The following is an 18,106-nucleotide window of genomic DNA, read 5'->3' as shown; positions in this document are numbered from 1 at the left end:
CTTGGATTCAATTGTTATTATTAACTATGTGATCTCCATTACTTAGCTTCACTTTGTAATGACAGCAGATATGGTGAATACTAAAAATGAAATGATTCTGGTAGTCAGAAAACTTTCTTTCTTTTTTGTTTTTGTTTTTATTTGTTTTTTACTGAGGCAATTGAAATTAAGTGACTTGCCCAGGGTCACACAGCCAGGAAGTTTTAAGTGTCTGAGGCCAGATTTGAACTCAGGTTCTCCTGACTTTGGGGCTGGTGCTCTATCCACTATATCAAATAGCTGTCCCTCAGAAGCTCTTTTTAATCAAAAATAGAGCAAAAGTTGCGGCAATGGGCAAAATCAAAGTAAGAATTTCCAAAACTGTATTGTCATTATTCTCTGTCTCATTTCGGGCATAGTGATAATTTTTCTGGTACCTCCAGTTTAACTCTTCAAACTCTTGCTTCATCTCACCCTTAAGATTTTCCATTTTCTTTTCAAATTCTTCCATTTTCCTTTCTGTTTCCCATTTTTGCTTTTGCTTCTCCAACTCTTCAGAAATTTGTTCAGAAAGATATTTCTTAATTGTACACAATGAATTTTGTGTTCTTGCCTTTTGTTTGTTGGGCCAAGGTGCTTGTTACTATAAGAACTTAAGAAATGAACATAAGAAATTAAAAGTTATATCTAATACTGCAAAATACTTTTTTTTTTTTTTTAGAAAACAGTGTGATGGCCCAGAAATGACCTTAAACTTGTAATCAGGAGACTTGGATTCAACTGTTGTCTAAATCATTTATTAACCACAGGATCTCCATTACCTAACTTCACTTTGAACTGACAGCACATATAGTAGAAACTAGACATGAAATTATTCTGACCGTCAAAAGACTTTCCAATGAAAAATTAGAGCAAATTAAACACAAAGGACAAAATAATCTTGAAAATTTCCAAATATATACTGTTATCATTCTCAGTCTCATTTCGGGCAAAGTGATAATTTTTCTGGTACCTCCAGTTTAACCCTTCAAACTCTTGATTTATCTCATCCTCAAGATTTTGCATTTTCTTTTCAAATTCTTCCATTTTCTTTTCTATTTCCCATTTTTGCTTTTGCTTCTTCAACTCTCGTATTTGATTTTCATAATTCCATCTCATTTCTTCTCTTTCCCTCTCAAACTGCTCCTTGTAGCGTTGCTGAAGAGCTTCTGTCTCTTTCTGCAGGAGTGCTTCCACAGATTCATATATACTGTTGCTGTAGTGGCTGCCCCCATTATCTTGCACCATGTTTTCAACCATGGCCATCAGCTCTGAAATCTGGGCATCTCTCTGGGCTCCACTAGCATTATTGTCAAATGCACAGCATCGATGGGCACACTTCTCCAATAACTCCCTGAAATAAGAGTCATTAATGGTTCCTAAGTAATCCTCTAGGCTTTCTTCTCCTAGTTTGTCTTTTCCAGTGAATACAATGATCAAAAACTTCACTGCTTCAGGTCCTAGAATTTTGTAAAGGCGTTCAATGGCTGCCTTCTCCTCCTGGGTGAAACGGCCCACTTGCAACACCAGGAGTAGAGCATGTGGTCCTGGAGAGGATAGTGTCATGAAACGAGCAATTTCTTTCAGGTTTTTTTCCTCCTTGGTATCAGTGTCAAAAATGCCTGGAGTATCAATAACACAAATGTCCCTCCCATTGCATGTGGTTCTGGCTTTCTTGCAGACCTTGGTGATTGACCCTCCTGAACACTTGGACTCAAACTCTTTACTGCCCAGAAGGGTGTTTCCTGTTGCACTTTTCCCAGATCCTGTTTTCCCCACAAGGACAATTTGGAATTCTAGCTTCCTTGAGTCTCTTCCACTGATGTTTGGTTCTGTAGGAAACAAGTGAGAAAGAAAAATGAAGGATTTGGATTTGTAGATAATTCTAATAAAGACCTGCTCAGAAATCCTGGCATGACAAGGAGGTGATATTGAGGTTCTGAAGGTTATGCCCATGGTACACAAGCTAAGATGGGTCCTAACAATCCGGACAAGCTTTGAGTATGGCCATCTCTCTTTTGTCCTAGTAAAATTCAGAGATCCTTGTCAGCAGAAGAGGGACCACCACTACCAGGTTACTTTTTTTTTGGGGGGGGGGGGAGTGTTGAGAGGAGTATTAGATTTATATAATTGCATATGTCACCCTTTCTCTGGTACATAATATAAATGAATCATTATTGCTTATTGAAAAACACATGTGTGTACACATTTATACATAGCCAATTTTACCCAGCCATATTAATATTTGTGCCCTTTTCCTGCAAGTTATGATCTTATGTGATGTGGAAGTTTATTCCTCTCTACCTCAAAGACTCTGAATTACTATTTCATAGTTGGAATCCCAAAGGAAGCAAACTCTAATCACTTCTGAATTCTGAGTGTAGACAAAAGTATATATACATACACACAGATATACACACATACTCATATATATGATATATATACATATATAATACACACACATATATGTTTATCTTGCTTTTTTGTTTTTGCAACATGGCTAATATATGATTTGCATGACTTCAAATGTATAAATGACTGTCATATTGCTTGTCTTTTCAATGGGTGGAGAAAAATATGGATGGACGGATAGTATTTGGAATTCAAAAGTGAATTAAAATAGACAAAAATGTCACTAGCAAATATTTAAACAAAAAAAAAGTAAATAGGAAAGTTTATTTCCCATGCCTCCTAGAATCTCAATGAGCATTACACAAGTAGAATCCCAGGAAAAAAACACCCCAAAACCAAAAAGGTGAGCACCTGTATAAATTTGATTCCTTCCCTATGAGAACAAGGCTAGGCCATTCTTCTATCACTTGACAAGTAATTGGTAAGTTTCCTTTAAGGATTGTCTATTAGCTTTTGCTATTGTCACTAAAACTAGTCTAGAAGGTATTATTCAATTAATATCCCAGATAAGTGCCCATATTGGCTGAGAGCCAATATCACCTAATAACATTGCTAAGTTTCTCTACAATTCCCTGGTTAACCAGTCTTAAAAAATTAGGGAATCTTTCATCTCCATATGCCCTCAACCAATTTTTTTTTGTCTAGGAGAAAGCAGAGATTCTTTGCCTCAATTGCTACTTATCTTTGTTCATTGAGTCAAACGGAGACCTGTTAAAGACCTTAGCTTAAAAAGATCAGGATCTCCCATTAAATCCATCTCCACTCATCTGATCTATATGTGGCCACTGGATCCAGATGGCTCTGTAGGTGAAAGTGAGGCAGGTGACCTTGCACAGTCCCCTTTCATTTCAATCCAATTCACTTGCATGTCATGGCATCACCTCTCTGGTGTCAAAGCTCTCTTTAAGAAAAAGGACAAGTCATGTATACTTATTGTGTATCTAAGTTATATTTTAATATATTTAACATCTACTGGTCATCCTGCCATTTAGGGGAGGGGGTGGGGGGGTAAGAGGTGAAAAATTGGAACAAGAGGTTTGGCAATTGTTAATGCTGTAAAGTTACCCATGTATATATCCTGTAAATAAAAGGCTATTAAATAAAAAAAAAAAGAAAAAATAAAAAAAAAAAGAAAAAGGACAAGTAACAACAGATTCTAAGACCCAGATCTAGAAACTGAGGTATCAAATAACACCTTGGTCCTCAACTGTCATCATCATTCTGCCCAAATTAAACATGTATAGTAGAGAGCAGAAAAAGAACTTTTCATAAGTAGAAAAGGAAAACTAAGAAGTCATTTTTGGAACTCCTTTTCAGATGCAGATTTAAAACATTACATCATCTTTCTGCTATGTATAATCTCCCTGGGCTTTAGAAAGTTATAAAGGATCTAAATCTCTTGGTTGGATTTCCTTTTTCTCTTTCCTAGTGTGGAGACTTGGGTTACCATATAATCATCTATTGGAAGGAACATTTACTACCAAATAAAGGAAAGTCACCTTGAATAAGTCTTATTCCTTAAAAAATAAAAAAGCTTCCTCAACCTCAAAAATTCCACATTCTCGTTGTCAACTGTAGGAACCCTAGTTGAGGTCTCCTTCTGTCTTCCTAATTAGGATTTTACAGATAAGTATCTACCTAAACCCTAATAACTTTCTAGCACCTAGGATTATACATTTTTTAAAAATCCTTTTTAACTAACCTCAAATACATTGGGGATCATTGTAGTCCTATAATGCTCATCTTTCTCCACCAATGACAGTGTTCAAAGATTCTAGCATAGAGATTTGGAAGCACAAGTAGCAAGATAGCACCTTTTCTCCCATCAGTCACAATCCTATAACTTTTTCCTCTCTCATCATCTCACAAGAGAAGTACATCCCTCACATTCATTAGGAATGGGATTTTCTTGTACAAAAGGGGAAAGCTGGGAGCTCTTCTTAAGAGGAATGCTATATCACCACCCTAATCGGGAAGTTAATTTCTTAATTAGATGTAAGTTTTCACCAACAGAATGTCAGCTCCTTGCAAGAAAGATGGCTCCTTTCTGTGTATTTGAATCAACCAGCACCAAGCACAATGTTAGGCATTTATTACTTAATAAATACTTCTTGTTGATTGGATGAACTGACTGGAACAACTCCTTCCTATCTCTGGCCAGCTGTAAAAAGATTGAGATCTATTTTGGCCAAATAAGTCTCCTATTGGTTTTTCCTCTTTTCTCTTACTATCATGGATGATATACTATAACAATAATACTGAATTGAAAATGAGTTTTCCTCCTGGAGTAATCACTTAAATAAATTTGAGAAACTGACAAAGTGTCCTTAATCCTAAACTTCCTAAATTCATTCAGGAGAACTTTCCCTCATGCTTTTTCTGTGAGTGACCTGAATTAGGGGCATGGAAAGGATGCCAGTGCCGGGCAGGAAGGTCAGCTAGGGATTTGGGGGAGTGAGAGTGGAGGCAAGAACATATATCTAAGTTCTGGGATAAGAACTCATTATTTGACAAAAATTGCTGGGGAAATTGGAAAATAGTATGTCAGAAATATGGCATTGAGCAACATCTAACACCCTATAGAAAGACAAGATGGAAATGGGTTCATGATTTAGACACAAAAGGTGATACTCTAAGTAAATTAGGAAAAGGGGTCATCTACCTCAAAGATCTGGGAGAAGGAAGGAATTTATGGCCAAAGAAAACCTTGTGAAAATTATGAAATGCAAATGGATAATTTAATTACATTAAATTAAAAAGGTTTTGTACAAACAAACCCAATGTAACCAAGATTAGAAGGGAAGCAGAAAGCTGGGAACAAAATTTTTATATCTAGTATTTCTGATAAAGGCCTCATTTCTTTTGCTTTTTTATGAAAGCTTTTTATTTTCAGAACATATGCACAGATAATTTTCAGTATTCACCTTTGCAAAACCTTGTGTTTCAAATTTTTCTCCCTCTCTCTACCTCTCCCTCCTAAACATAAAATAATCCAATATAGGTTAAACATGTGCAATTCTTCTAAACATTTCCACATTTTTCATGCTGCACAAGAAAAATTAGATCAAAAAGGGATAAATGAGAAAGGATAAAACAAGCAAGCAAACAACAACAACAAAAGATGATAATACTATATTTTGATCCACACTCAGTCTCCATAGTGCTCTCTTTGGATACAGATGGCTCTCTTCATCACAAGTGTATTGGAATTGCCCTAAATCACCTTATTGTTGAAAAGACCTTAGTCCTTCATATTTGATCATCATATAATCTTGTTGTTGCTGTGTACAATGTTCTCTTGATTTTACTTCTTCCTTTAGCATTAGTTCATGTAAATCTCTTCAGGTCTTTCTGAAATCAGCTTGTTTATCATTTCTTATAAAACAATGTTATTCTATAAGATTTATATACCATAATTTATTCAACCATTCTCTAACGCATGGACATCCGTTTACTTTCCAGTTTCTTGCCACTACAAAAAGTCCTGCTACAAACATTTTTGCACATGTGGGTCCTTTTCCTTTTTTTATGATTTCTTTGGGATAGAGACCCAGTAGAGACCCTGCTCAATCAAAGGGTATGCACAGTTTGATAACCTAAAGGCTTCATTTCTAAACTACATAAAGAAGTAACTCAAATTTATAAGAATACAACCCATCCTATCAAACTGTGCATACCCTTTGATCCAGAAGCACCATTACTAAGGTCTGTATCCCAAAGAAATCATAAAATATGGAAAAGGACCCACATGTACAAAAAAATGTAGCAGTTCTTTTTGGGGTAACAAAGATTTGGAAAATGAATAGATGCCTATCAATTGAGAAATGGTTGAACAAGTTGTGGTATATGAAGATAATGGAGTCTTATTGTTCTATAGAAAATGATGAACAAGCTGATTTTAGAAAGGCCTGGAAAGATTTACATGAATTGATGCTGAGAGAAACAAGTAGAACCAGGAATGCATTGTATACAATAACAGCAAGAATGTATGATGATTGACTATGAAACACTTGGTTCTTCTCAGTAGTTCAGTGATATAAAGCAATCCCAATAGACTTTGGATAGAAAATGCCATCTGCATCCAACAAAAGAACTATGGCGACTGAATGTAAATCAACACATGCTATGTTCACTTCTTTTTTTCTGTTTTTTTTTTTTAAATCTCTCCCAGGGTTTTCCCCTTTTGCTCTGATTTTTCTCTCTCAACATGATTAATAAAGCAATATATGATAAAAATAAATAAAAAGAATATGGGCATACAATTTTCAGATAAAAAAGTTAAAGCCATTTCAAGTCATATAAAAATTCTCTGAATCACATTTTATTAGATAAATACAAATTAAGACAACTCTGAGGTATTACTTTAAAGCTCTCAGATTGGCTAAGATGACAGTAAAAGATAATCATAAATGTTGGAGGGGATGTGGGAAAACTGGAACACTAACACATTGTTGATGGAGTTGTGATCTGATCCAACCATTCTGGAGAGCAACTTGGAACTATACCTAAAGGGCCATAACACAGTGCATATACTTTCATCCAGCAGTGTCTTTACTGGTTCTATATTCAAAAGAGATCATAAAAAAGAGAAAGGGATCCACATGGGCAAAACTATTTGTAGCAGCCCTTTTTGTAGTGGTAAGGAACTGGAAAGTGAAGGAATGTCTATCAATTGGGAAATGGCTGAAGAAGTTATGGTGTATGAATGTAATGGAATATTATTGTTCTATAAGAAATGAGCAGGGTGATTTTCGAAAGGCCTGGAGAGATTTACATGAGCTGAGGCTAAGTGAAGTGAGTAGAATCAGGAGAACATTGTACACAGGAACAGGAAGATTATGTAATGCTCAATTCTGATGGACTAAGATTTAGGGCAATTCCAACACACTTGTGATTAAGAGAGGACTATGTGTGGACTGAAAGTGGATCACAATACAGTGTTTTCACCTTTTGTGTTTGCTTACTTGTTTTATCCTTTCTCATTTTCCCCCTTTTGATCTAATTTTTCTTTTGCAGCATGATAAATGTGGAAATATGTTTAGAAGAATTGCATATGTTTAACCTACATTAGATTACTTTCTATTTAGGGGAGGGGAAGGAGGAGAGGGAGGGAGAAAAAATTGGAACACAATGTTTTCAAGGATGAATATTGAAAAATATCTTTGCATGTATTTTGGGAAAAAAAAGTGGTAGGGAAGTGGGGCGGGGGTGAGTGAGGCTAGGGAAATAAGGTTCTAGCAAACAGGAAAAGGAAACCCTAATACCTGGACAAATTTAATTTATGACAATTGATCTAGCACCAAACTTAGATGAGAAATAAGTCAAAAATTATAATACCTGTTGTGAGGAAGAATCCTACTAGCTTCAATCACAAGATAAACCAGAAAAAAACTGCAAAACTACTTACAATCTAGGAGTTTTAATGGGCTGCCTAACATGGGCCTGAATAAGTCACCAAGGTGACATGATAACTGAAAGTACTCATTGAATATAAGGTTATTTCAACAGAATCACAGGATCCTAGGCATCTTATCTAAGATATCATTTCTGTGCCATACAGTATCTCTAATGATATGAAATAAGTAATCTAGTGATAATGAGGTAAGATATTAAGTAAGACCTGGTCCTTAAAAACTGTGTTTAGGCTTGAAGGAGATATTATGGGCAGGAAACTAGCCTGGAAGTTCTAAAGACTTTTCCTATGGGATGATACATAAAGTCCCTTAAACCACTGAGTGAATGTTCAACAAGGTATCTTTACTGTGAGATCCATGAACTTGAATAAGTGTTTTGGTATGTGTGTGTATGGGTGTATGTGTGTGTGTATGATTGCATTTGAATGTAATTGGTTTCTTTTGTGATCCTGTGTTTATTTTATTCTTTAAAAAATGTTATTTTGCTTAACCATAACACTAAGAGGTTGAAGACAGAAAAAGAGCAAGAATTCCTGCTCCTAAGTCTTCCTGACTCTAGACCCAGTGCTCTATCCACTGAAGCATCCACCAATTGCCTCTCTTCTAGATGCTGGTAAAGATGAAAAGTCAATGTATATTGAAAAAATCTGCAAACCTCACCCTTTTCAAGAGAAAGTGCTAGGTCTACAGCCTTTCACCTTTCTCCCAGTCCCTCATTCTGAACTGTCCTATCTTCTTTTCTCCTTCAAGGCTGCTTTTCAACTTGATGTTAACCAGTCTGATTAACATGTGTAAACTCCTTGGATGGAAAGGGGTGTGTGTGTGTGTGTGTGTGTGTGTGTGTATGAGAGAGAGAGAGAGAGAGAGAGAGAGACAGAGACAGAGATGCACAGAGAGACAGAGAGAAAGACCATCTGCTCTCTCCTTCTTACAAAATTGTGTCTGATTTAATTAAAACTCTGACACTTTCTCTGAGTAAAGATGTTTTTAAAAACTTCAGTCATATTAGTTTCAGATAATTCAAAGTTTGCTTCTCTTTTTGACCTCCACCCTCCAATAGTGAATAATCCTCCCCTCTATCTCTCCTCTTTAGACATCCCTTATTTATCCTGGGATTTGCTATCATATAACATTTCCCATAAAAACAAATTATTCTAGGTGGGTCCTAACTGGGAGAAAAAAGAAAGTGAGACACATTAATCACTGAAACAGTCTCTGAGTCTAACTTTCTGACACTAACCAGTTTTCACCTATAAATAATTATTCTCTAACACTGCCCTCTCCTGACATCTGGAATAAGGCTTTGCTTTCAAGACAGTAATTACCAGGGATGAGGGTATCCGAAGTACAGTCATACAGGGAACCCAGATGTAAGGGTCCACCAAGATCTGGCATCTCCGCTGTGTTCTTCCTCCTGTTTCGAAGTTCTTTTCTGGCCATGTTCCTAAGAAAGAAAAACGAGGACTGGGGCAGTTATTAGGGTACTCCCTTTCTAGCAAGCTCCAAGCATCAATGTCCCATCCCTCATGATCAAGCTCTCCCAATCCCTGTTAGCCAGGAATGCTGTATTCTGGTAGGACTCCATTCTGGTAGGAAGCCCTCAAGCAACCAGACTTCATGGAGTGAGGGATACAGCTCAGAGGGAATCTTAGGAACAAGCCAAGTCAAAGGGTAAAGGCAGACTCAGAGAGTAAGCAGAAGGACTAGTTTGCTTGGGGGGGAGAAGGGAGATAAGGATTTATGTACCATTGTAAAGCACTTTACAAATATAATCTCATTTGGTTCTCACAAATGCCCTGGGAGATAGATAGGAGATATGTTCCCATTGGACAGATAAGGAAACTGAGGCCACAGAGAATGAATTGCCTGAGGTCACACAGCTAGGGAGTATCTGAAGGATCATGTGAACTCAGATCTTCCTGACTCTAGGTTCAGGCCTCTAGCCACTGTAACACTCTACTTCTAGGGTGAGGGAAGGAGCATGGGCTGAGTTGGATTCACTATAAGGAGACAAGGAGGCCTTCTTTGGTGGTATCGGCCTTGAACTCTGGCTTGGACTTAGAGTCTGAGGTATCCAGGCCCCAGTGTATGGGAGCTGGCAGAGACCAGGCCTGGCCAGGACTGGTACTAATGGTTTTTGAAAAGCTGGTCCTCAGCAGATGCCACAGATTCCAAATCCTGGGTTGTTCCAGACTATCCAAATCTCTGCATCTAGACTCTGGAGCCAGGGAATTCTGAGATGAGTTATTCTGTAATGAAAAAGGTCACTTTTAATGGGGTGACCAGTTCCTCCATTTGTCCTATTTCGTATTCTGCCTTAAGGTTATGACCGTCCCCTGTTAATGGTTGACATAAAGGTGTTATAGACATTCCTTAATGTCATTAGAATATCAGTAACCTCCATCTATGAGGCCATCCCTACCTAGGTCTCTGCATTATGTAAATGTCTCTCTGCATTATATCAATGTTCTTGTTATTCCATAAAAGGTTTGCTGTCCCAATACTCTGGACTAGACTCATACGCTCATCTAGCCCTGGGATCCATTGGTCCCAGTACTTCTCTCCATTTAATAAACTATTGAATTGGTCTCTAATCTCTGTCTTGCTCAGTTTCTTTGGACATTACAATTCTTGGTTGAGAACCAGCATTCTCTGCAGGCTCCAGCTGTTCTAGGGGTACTGCTGAGGGTCCCTATGCACAAGCCAGGGTGGTAGATGGAGGGGAATGGAGGCATCAGTAGCTGAGAGGCTGTGAGGCATCTGAATTGGAGCGGCTGCCTTTGATAGATCACTGTGACATGGTTTCAAGCAATTGTCCATCTTCTTCTGACCTTGGCCTTCTTTCCCTTTCTCAGAGTAAAAGATTTGCCTTACCAGTAAGTGATTCTTATTCAGGATATGGCTTTGGGATGTCAAGGATGAGCCCATTGTGGGCAGCCCTGTCAGAGCCCTCACTGAGTGGTCTTCTGTCTTATGGGTCTTGCTGTGCCATTGCTTCTGAGCAGGCCATTTATTTGATAACAAAGCAGGCTGGAGATAGGGGCCAGTCTCACTATATTCCTGGGCTTTCCCTCTCCTGTGTTATTCCTGGAAAACTGGCACTATTGAATGCTGGAATGACCTTCTAAGCATCACTTCCATCCTCATCCTCATGACCATCAGCAGTATGTATCCCAGCTTTAAGAAAGTGTATCTTTAATAGCTCAGCACTGCCCTAAATAAGGAGCAAACTATCCACTCTAGAAGCTTCTTGGATCTTGTCTCCTTGAACATTCCCTTCCCTAAATAGAGGGACAAATTTCGGATATATATCTAGTTGACTTTCCCTGGTCTTCCCTTATTCCATACCCTGTGGGCTCTAGGGCCTTGAAATTTCTGCTTCCTTAGAAGGGACTATACAATCCAGGAAAATGTTTCAGATCCCTATTAAGTGTTAGGATTCCTTTCCCTATAGATAATTCAGCCAGATAGTTTTTAAGAAGGTTTGAGGGACCAAGATGCAGCCTTGTTAGAAAATGATTACCTTTTTAATGCTGTAGGAAAAAGGAAACTTTTTATTCTATTATGGGCACAGTAAGCTCACCTTAAATAAAGTAGTGACAATATTGGCTTCCTTGATACACGTAAGAGGAGGCTTTCAGTTATGCTTAGGAGAAGTGGGCAGCATGTAAGTGAAGCCTTTTATTTAGAAGGATTTTAGAGAAGGGGCAAAGATGTCATAGTATCGTCCTGTTGGAGTTTCTAAGGCAGCAGAAAGTTTGAATGGCAGATGAGGAATTACTGAGTGACTGATATTACAAGGTGAGATTGGAACAAGCCTAAATCATGGAACTCCTACATGGATGCCCTTCTTACCTTTCTACGTGGTTGTTGTTCAATAATGTGAACACTTCATGAACCCATTTGGGATTTTCTTGGCCAAGATATTGAAGTCATTTGCTATTTTCTTCTCCAGTTCATTTGACAGATGAGGAAACTAAGGTCAAGACGGTTAAATGACTTGCCCAGTATTACACAACTAGTAAGTGTCTGAGATCAGATTTGAATTCAAGACCTTGAGCCTTCCTGATGCCAGACCTAGCTCTAACCACTGCACCTTCTAGCTCCGTGTGCCCCTCTTCATAGGATCCTCCTACCGTTTTCCCTTGGGATCAGCACCTCTGCTGAACCAATTACTCCCCTGGTCCTATAGAGTCTCTTCTTCACTATCCCTTTTCTGACAGATATCTGCACCGGATAGCTGGGTCTTGTGCCTACTGTCAGAGATCCTATTCCTTGACGCTGTTTTTGCTCTGGATCAATGGATTCATTCTATGTCTTCTTAGAGAGGCTGTGTCTCTGTTCCTTTAACTGTTCCTGGAATTCTCCTGAACTGACTCTCCAGGGGCTGGACAGAGTGTCTGTTGGTTTACAATGGAAAACTTAGCTGAATTTGACCATGGTGAGGAGAAGGAGGCTGTGGGGTTGTGAGTTGTAGAAATGAATCTTCCTACACTTTAGGGGTCATATTCCACAAAGTGATTTCTGACTGGCCTGAGTCATACTGCATAGACCATTGGCATTCTTGACTATTTAACACTGGAAGGACCAGCAGCATGCTTCCTGATTGACACCAAATGTTTATAGTAGTTTTTATCATTTTACTAATACTGCTTACACTTGTATATTAAAAAAACCTCTCAAATATTTAAAAGCAGATATTTTACTTTCAGTATGAAATAAAAATATTCATTCCCATTTCATAAACCCCCAAAATTCAACCTTTGAAATAAGAACTCAGTACTTGACAAAAGTTGCTGGGATAATTGGAAAATAATATAGCAGAAATTTGTCATAGAACTCATCTTACACCTCCCATCTTATACCTCATACCAAAATAAAGTCAAAATAAGGTATAGATACCTAATTTCGGCATAAAGGATGATACCATAAACAAATTAGTAGAGCAAGGGATAATTTACCTATCAGATCTTTGGAGGAGGGAGGAATTTGTGACCAAAGAAGAACTAGAGAAGATTATGAAAGGCAAAAGGCCAACTTTGATTATCTTAAATTTAAAAAGTTTTTGCACAAACAAAACCAATAGTAACAAGATTAAAAGGGAAGTACAAAGCTAGGAAAAAATCTTTACAGGTAGTGTTTCTGATAAAGGTCTCATTTCGAAAATATATAAAGAATTGTGTCAAATTTTCAATACAAGTCATTCCTCAATTGATATATGGTTAAAGAATATGAACAGACAATTTTCTGATGATGAAATTAAAGTCATTTATAAATGACCTTATTTTGGTATGGTGTGAAGTCTGAGCTAACTTCCTGGAGGCCTCAGGATCAGCTAGAGTCAGCATAAGTAAAAGTCCTTGGTCTTTAGGGGGAAAAATGAAAGAAGCAGGCAAACTTCCACAAGGCTTGCCAAAGATCTCTCCTCCATTCTGGAATCAAGAATCTCCACCTCTCTCCTCTTTGTCCTGCAGCCAAGTGACTCTCCTCTCTGTTCCTCTGCCCTTCAATTCTTACCTATCATTATCTTAACACCAAACTTTCAGTAGGCACCAACAGTGAGAAGAGCCATTTATCCAAACATATGCTAATAGAGTCATTGTCTCATATGAAATAGGTAATTAGCCTTAAGTGCCCAATTATCTGATTCAAGTATACCTTTTTGGACTTTCTACAATATGGAGTGTGAGATGTAAGTCTATGACAAATTTCTGACATATTATTTTCCAATTATCCCAGCAACTTTTGTCAAGTGGTGAGTTCCTATTTCAAAAGTTGAAGTTTTTTTTTTCAAATACTAGATTACTATAGGACTCATATATAGTGTTATATGTATCTAATTTATTCCACTGATCCACTACTCTATTTCTTAGCCAGTAAAAATGGTTTTGATGACTGCTGCTTTATAATATAGCTTTGGTTTGGTACTGCTAAGCCACCATCCTTTGTATTTTTTCCCCATTAATTCCCTTCACAAGGCTTATTATAGACAAAATGATATCAGACTGACAGAGAAATAATTCTTTTACTTGTTGCAATTTGGCACATTCCACTTAGGCCATAAAATTTAAAGAAAAGACAGAACTCCATCCTATATTTGCTACAATGTTATAATAGCTGATCAATAGTCATGAAAAAATGCTCTAACTCACTCTTGATTAGAGCAATAAAAAATAAAACAAATCTGCGATACCACCTTAAAGCTCTCAAGTTGGCTAAGGTAACAGGAAAAGACAATCAAAGACCTTGGAGAGGATGGAAAACTGGGAAACTGGGATACTAAGGCATTGTTGGAGGAGTTGTGAAATGATTCAATCATTCTGGAGAGTAATCTGAAAGAATGCCCAAAGGGCTACAAAACTGTCCCTACCCTTTGCCCCAGCTGTGCTATTGCTGGGTTCATATCCCAAGGAAATCATAAAGGAGGAAAAAGGACCCACGTGTGTAAAAACGTTCGTAGCAGCTTTTTGTGTGTGTGTAGTAACAAAGAAGTGGAAAATAGATAGATGCCCCTCATTTAGGGAATGGCTGAATAGGTTGCTCTATAAGAAGGGAATGGAATATTATTTTTCTATTAAAAATGATGGCCAAGCTGATTTTAGAAAGGCCTGGAAAGATTTACATGAATTGATGCGGAGTGAAACAAACAGAAGCAGAACTACATTGCACATAATAACAGCAGAAATGTGTAATAATCACCTATGAAAGACTTGGTTCTTCTCAATAGTTCAGTGATCCAAAGCAATCCTAATAGACTTTGGACAGAAACTGCTATCTGCATCCAGAAAAGGAATTATAGAATTGAATATAAATCAACTCATGCTATGTTCATTTCTTTTTTTCTGGTTTTTTTTTTCTTATTCTCTCCCATGGTTATTCTTTTTTGTTCTGACTTTTTTCTGCCAATCTGATTCATAAAGCAATGTGTATAAAAATAAAGAAAGAAAATATATAAATAAATAAAAAAGAGAAGCCTTGTTAGAGAGCTTATGCTTGAGCATAATAATAAAACTAGAGTTTTTGCCTTTGTAATGTCTGTATTGTGGTAAATATAGATGTCACAGTAGTGACCCACAGTGGGAACTCAGAGAGGAGATATCTTTCCTGTAACAGTTCACAATCCTCTAAAAATCTTGAGGATTTTAAAGGAGGTTTGCAATGCCAAGTTGAATCCTCAACTTACTTTTCAGTACATTTGCCAGCAGCCTGCAGGAAATGGTAGTCCAGAAATAAGCATAATATTTAAGTCATGTCAACTTATGCAAAAAATCAGAGCATCTAGGTGATCAGTGAATAAAGTAAGACATTTTATTCAGGGTTGAGAAATGACTATCAGATAGACCTTTTCTCCAAAATGTCTCCCATACTCTTCCTGAAATTCTCTCCTTAGTAGGTCAATCTTTTGGGTTCAGCATTGCCTCCTCCCTAAGATCTATCCTCTTTAAATGGACAAATGGTTTATGGGCAGGATGATAAGACATTGTTACATTAACACATGTGTAGGAGTTAACCTGTGACTGTTTTAGATTACTTTACTCTGTGACAGGAGAAATGGGGCAGCACTGGGACCCTGGGCTCCTCAGGAAGAAGGAATGTTTTCCTTGCCAAACCTCATGGAGGAAAGGACAGAAAGGAGAGATGGGGGACTCCAAAGAGAAATTGCTCAGGTGTCAGTTTCCCTGGAAGGGTGACCCTGCTGGGGATGACACTGGATAGTCAAAGAATTCCCAGAAAAATCTAAAAGTTGTCTTCTAGGGAAAGAAAGGAGAACAAGAAAGGAGGCCCCCAAGTTCAGTGGAAGGAGCAAAGAACCAGCTCTTGTCCCCTTGACTTTCTTGGGGGCTGCCTGGCCATTCTTTACTCCTTTGCCCCCCCCCTCCCAGATACATCCTTCCCATCCCACAGCTCCTTCTGCAGGGCCCTTACTTCTCCAGGACATACCCTCCCTCTCATTGCAGGTATTCTTTGTAAGTATCACAACAGCTATGCTATTTCACTGAAAAGTTCAACAAAATTGCAAAGTGAGTCTTTCTTTGTTGCCCCATTACCTCCTTTTTCTTCCTCCTTTCCCTTTTCCAGGATGCTGTTGTGAACACCAGTGCCTCAAAATTCTACTATTTTCCATGGTGGAAATCTATTCAAATTTGTCCAAACTTCAGAATTATCCTTTCCTGTCCCTCAACAAAACTACCATTGCCCCAGGCCTTACTTCAATTGCCCTGGCATGAGTATCTTTTATAAACTTTTAAGTTCAGTCAATGTTATTAACATTTTTCACTACTTTTAAAAGTCTATACAAGCACAAAACAATAAATTAAATCTGGATTTGTAGGGCTTTCCCGAAAATCTAGTCATCAGTCCCAGGGAGCTTGTGAGATTTAGCTCCAGCAAATTCTCTGTCGGGTACCAAAAATGCTTTATCTTTCTAAGCCATTGTCTGATAAACCTAATTCACAGTCAAAAGTGAATAGTTGAGAATAATTTATTTGAAGACAATTTCACCCCAGAAGAGGATTCACTTAGTGTTCTTTGGAGAAAGCTTTTTCTTGATGAGATTTTAAAAAGTATAGTCCAATATTTCTGGTTTTTCTTGGAGGATTGAGAGAGAAAAATTACTGGGACACCCACAAGGAAGGTGAGAAGAAAAACTTTCTTCTTAATCTTTGAGGAAGCATGAGTAAAGCTGTCTTTAGAATGAAAATATGACAGAAGACACTTGGAGTAAGTATTACTCATTTCAAAAAAAAAATGAAAGTATAATGGAGACTTAAATATTTAGAACAGATATCTGAGGCAGGAAAAGACAAGAGGTGACATTTTAAGGAAACTGAGGCTTGTTTCTTCATTACAACATTCAGGATATCATATTCTCTGATTCAAGGTGAGACTAGCTTTTTATTTTTGAGTCATGACTTTGTCTTTGGATCCCTGTATCTTTGCTCCAGCCTCAACTCAGAAATGACCTTGTTTTGACTCTATATGCAGGAAATTTCTTCTTCTTCTTTTTTTTTTTTTTTTTGCTTCATATTTGTTGATCAACTGCAGCTTTCCTCTCTCACCCACATCTCAAAAACAGCCCTCACTCACAAATTTGGCAAGGTGGCAAAGGACAATCATTCACCTGAGAAGCAATTGTCTTCCAGGAGCCAAACCAGGGGCTCTTAGAGTGAGTGGGAAGCAGCCACCACACATGTACTTCACCCCAAATCAATAGTACCCAAAGATAAGATCTTAAGCAAGCAGATAAACAAAGATGACTGTGAAGAGGGGCAGGTCTGTCCTCGACAGAGCAAGTCCACCTCCCATAGAGTGCCACCAATCACTCACCTGAATAACTCCAGCACTGGGATTTTACCAAAAGGCACAGCTTTCTCCCTCTTCCTCACCAAACTGAGCTTTCAGGTCCGTGTTACTGTGGGTGTGCCTAAAGCCTGGGTATATGTGAGCAGGAGGAAAAAAAAAATTGAGAAAGAAGTCAAACGAAGGAAAACGAAACTTATCTGAACTAGAGACCGCCCATTTCCTGAAAATGGAGAGCTTGAGAGAAAGATGTCCAGGTTCACTGTCCTGGGTGTTTTCTTGCCAACTGAATACTTCTAACCTGAGAAACTAGGAAAACAAAATTTGTACTGGGCATAAAAATACTCCTATGAACTTACATGTTATCAGTTGTTAATTATTAGATCTGTGCAGTAACTAGACCTTTGCTCACCATTGACCTACTTCCTCCCCTGGCCATCATTTTCTTTTTCTTTTTTTTTTTTCTAGTGTTTATATATATATATATATATATATATATATATATATATATATATTATAACTTTTATTGACAAAGCCTATGCCGGGGTAATTTTTTTACATTATCCTTGCACTCACTTCTGTTCTGACTTTTTCCCTCCCTCCTTTCATCCCCTCCCCCAGATGGCAAGCAGTCTTATACAAGTTAAATATGTCACAGTGTTTCCTAGATATAATATATGTGTGCAGAATCGAACAGTTCTCTTGTTGCACAGGGAGAATTGGATTTAGAAGGTATAAATAACCTGGGAAGAAAAACAAAAATGCAAGCAGTTTACATTCATTTCCCAGTGTTCTTTCTTTAGGTGTAGCTGCTTCTGTCCATCCTTAGGGAGTTGTTTAGGGATCCTTGATCAATTGAAACTGAATTAGATCTTCTCTTTGTCAAAGAAATCCACTTCTGTGAGAATACATCCTCATACAGTATTATTGTTGAGGTATATAATGATCTCCTGGTTCTGCTC

General features: G+C 37.8%; 1 protein-coding gene across 1 annotated transcript; it reads right to left on the bottom strand.

Annotated features, from left to right (window-relative positions):
* Positions 1-754: 754 nt before the first annotated feature.
* On the bottom strand, positions 755-17,401 carry LOC116419419 (GTPase IMAP family member 4-like). Its single transcript, XM_031939370.1, has 3 exons — positions 17,172-17,401; positions 9,170-9,288; positions 755-1,850 (listed from the first exon to the last, which is right to left on the bottom strand). The coding sequence occupies exons 2-3, from the start codon at positions 9,282-9,284 to the stop codon at positions 886-888; spliced, it is 1,080 nt and encodes a 359-aa protein (XP_031795230.1). The 5' UTR covers positions 9,285-9,288; positions 17,172-17,401; the 3' UTR covers positions 755-885.
* Positions 17,402-18,106: the final 705 nt, after the last annotated feature.

This window comes from Sarcophilus harrisii, chromosome 5, assembly GCF_902635505.1.
Source record: "Sarcophilus harrisii chromosome 5, mSarHar1.11, whole genome shotgun sequence".
NCBI lineage: Eukaryota > Metazoa > Chordata > Mammalia > Dasyuromorphia > Dasyuridae > Sarcophilus > Sarcophilus harrisii.
The sequence above is the reverse complement of the archived record's forward strand: the minus strand, read 5'-3'. Positions and strand labels throughout refer to the sequence as shown.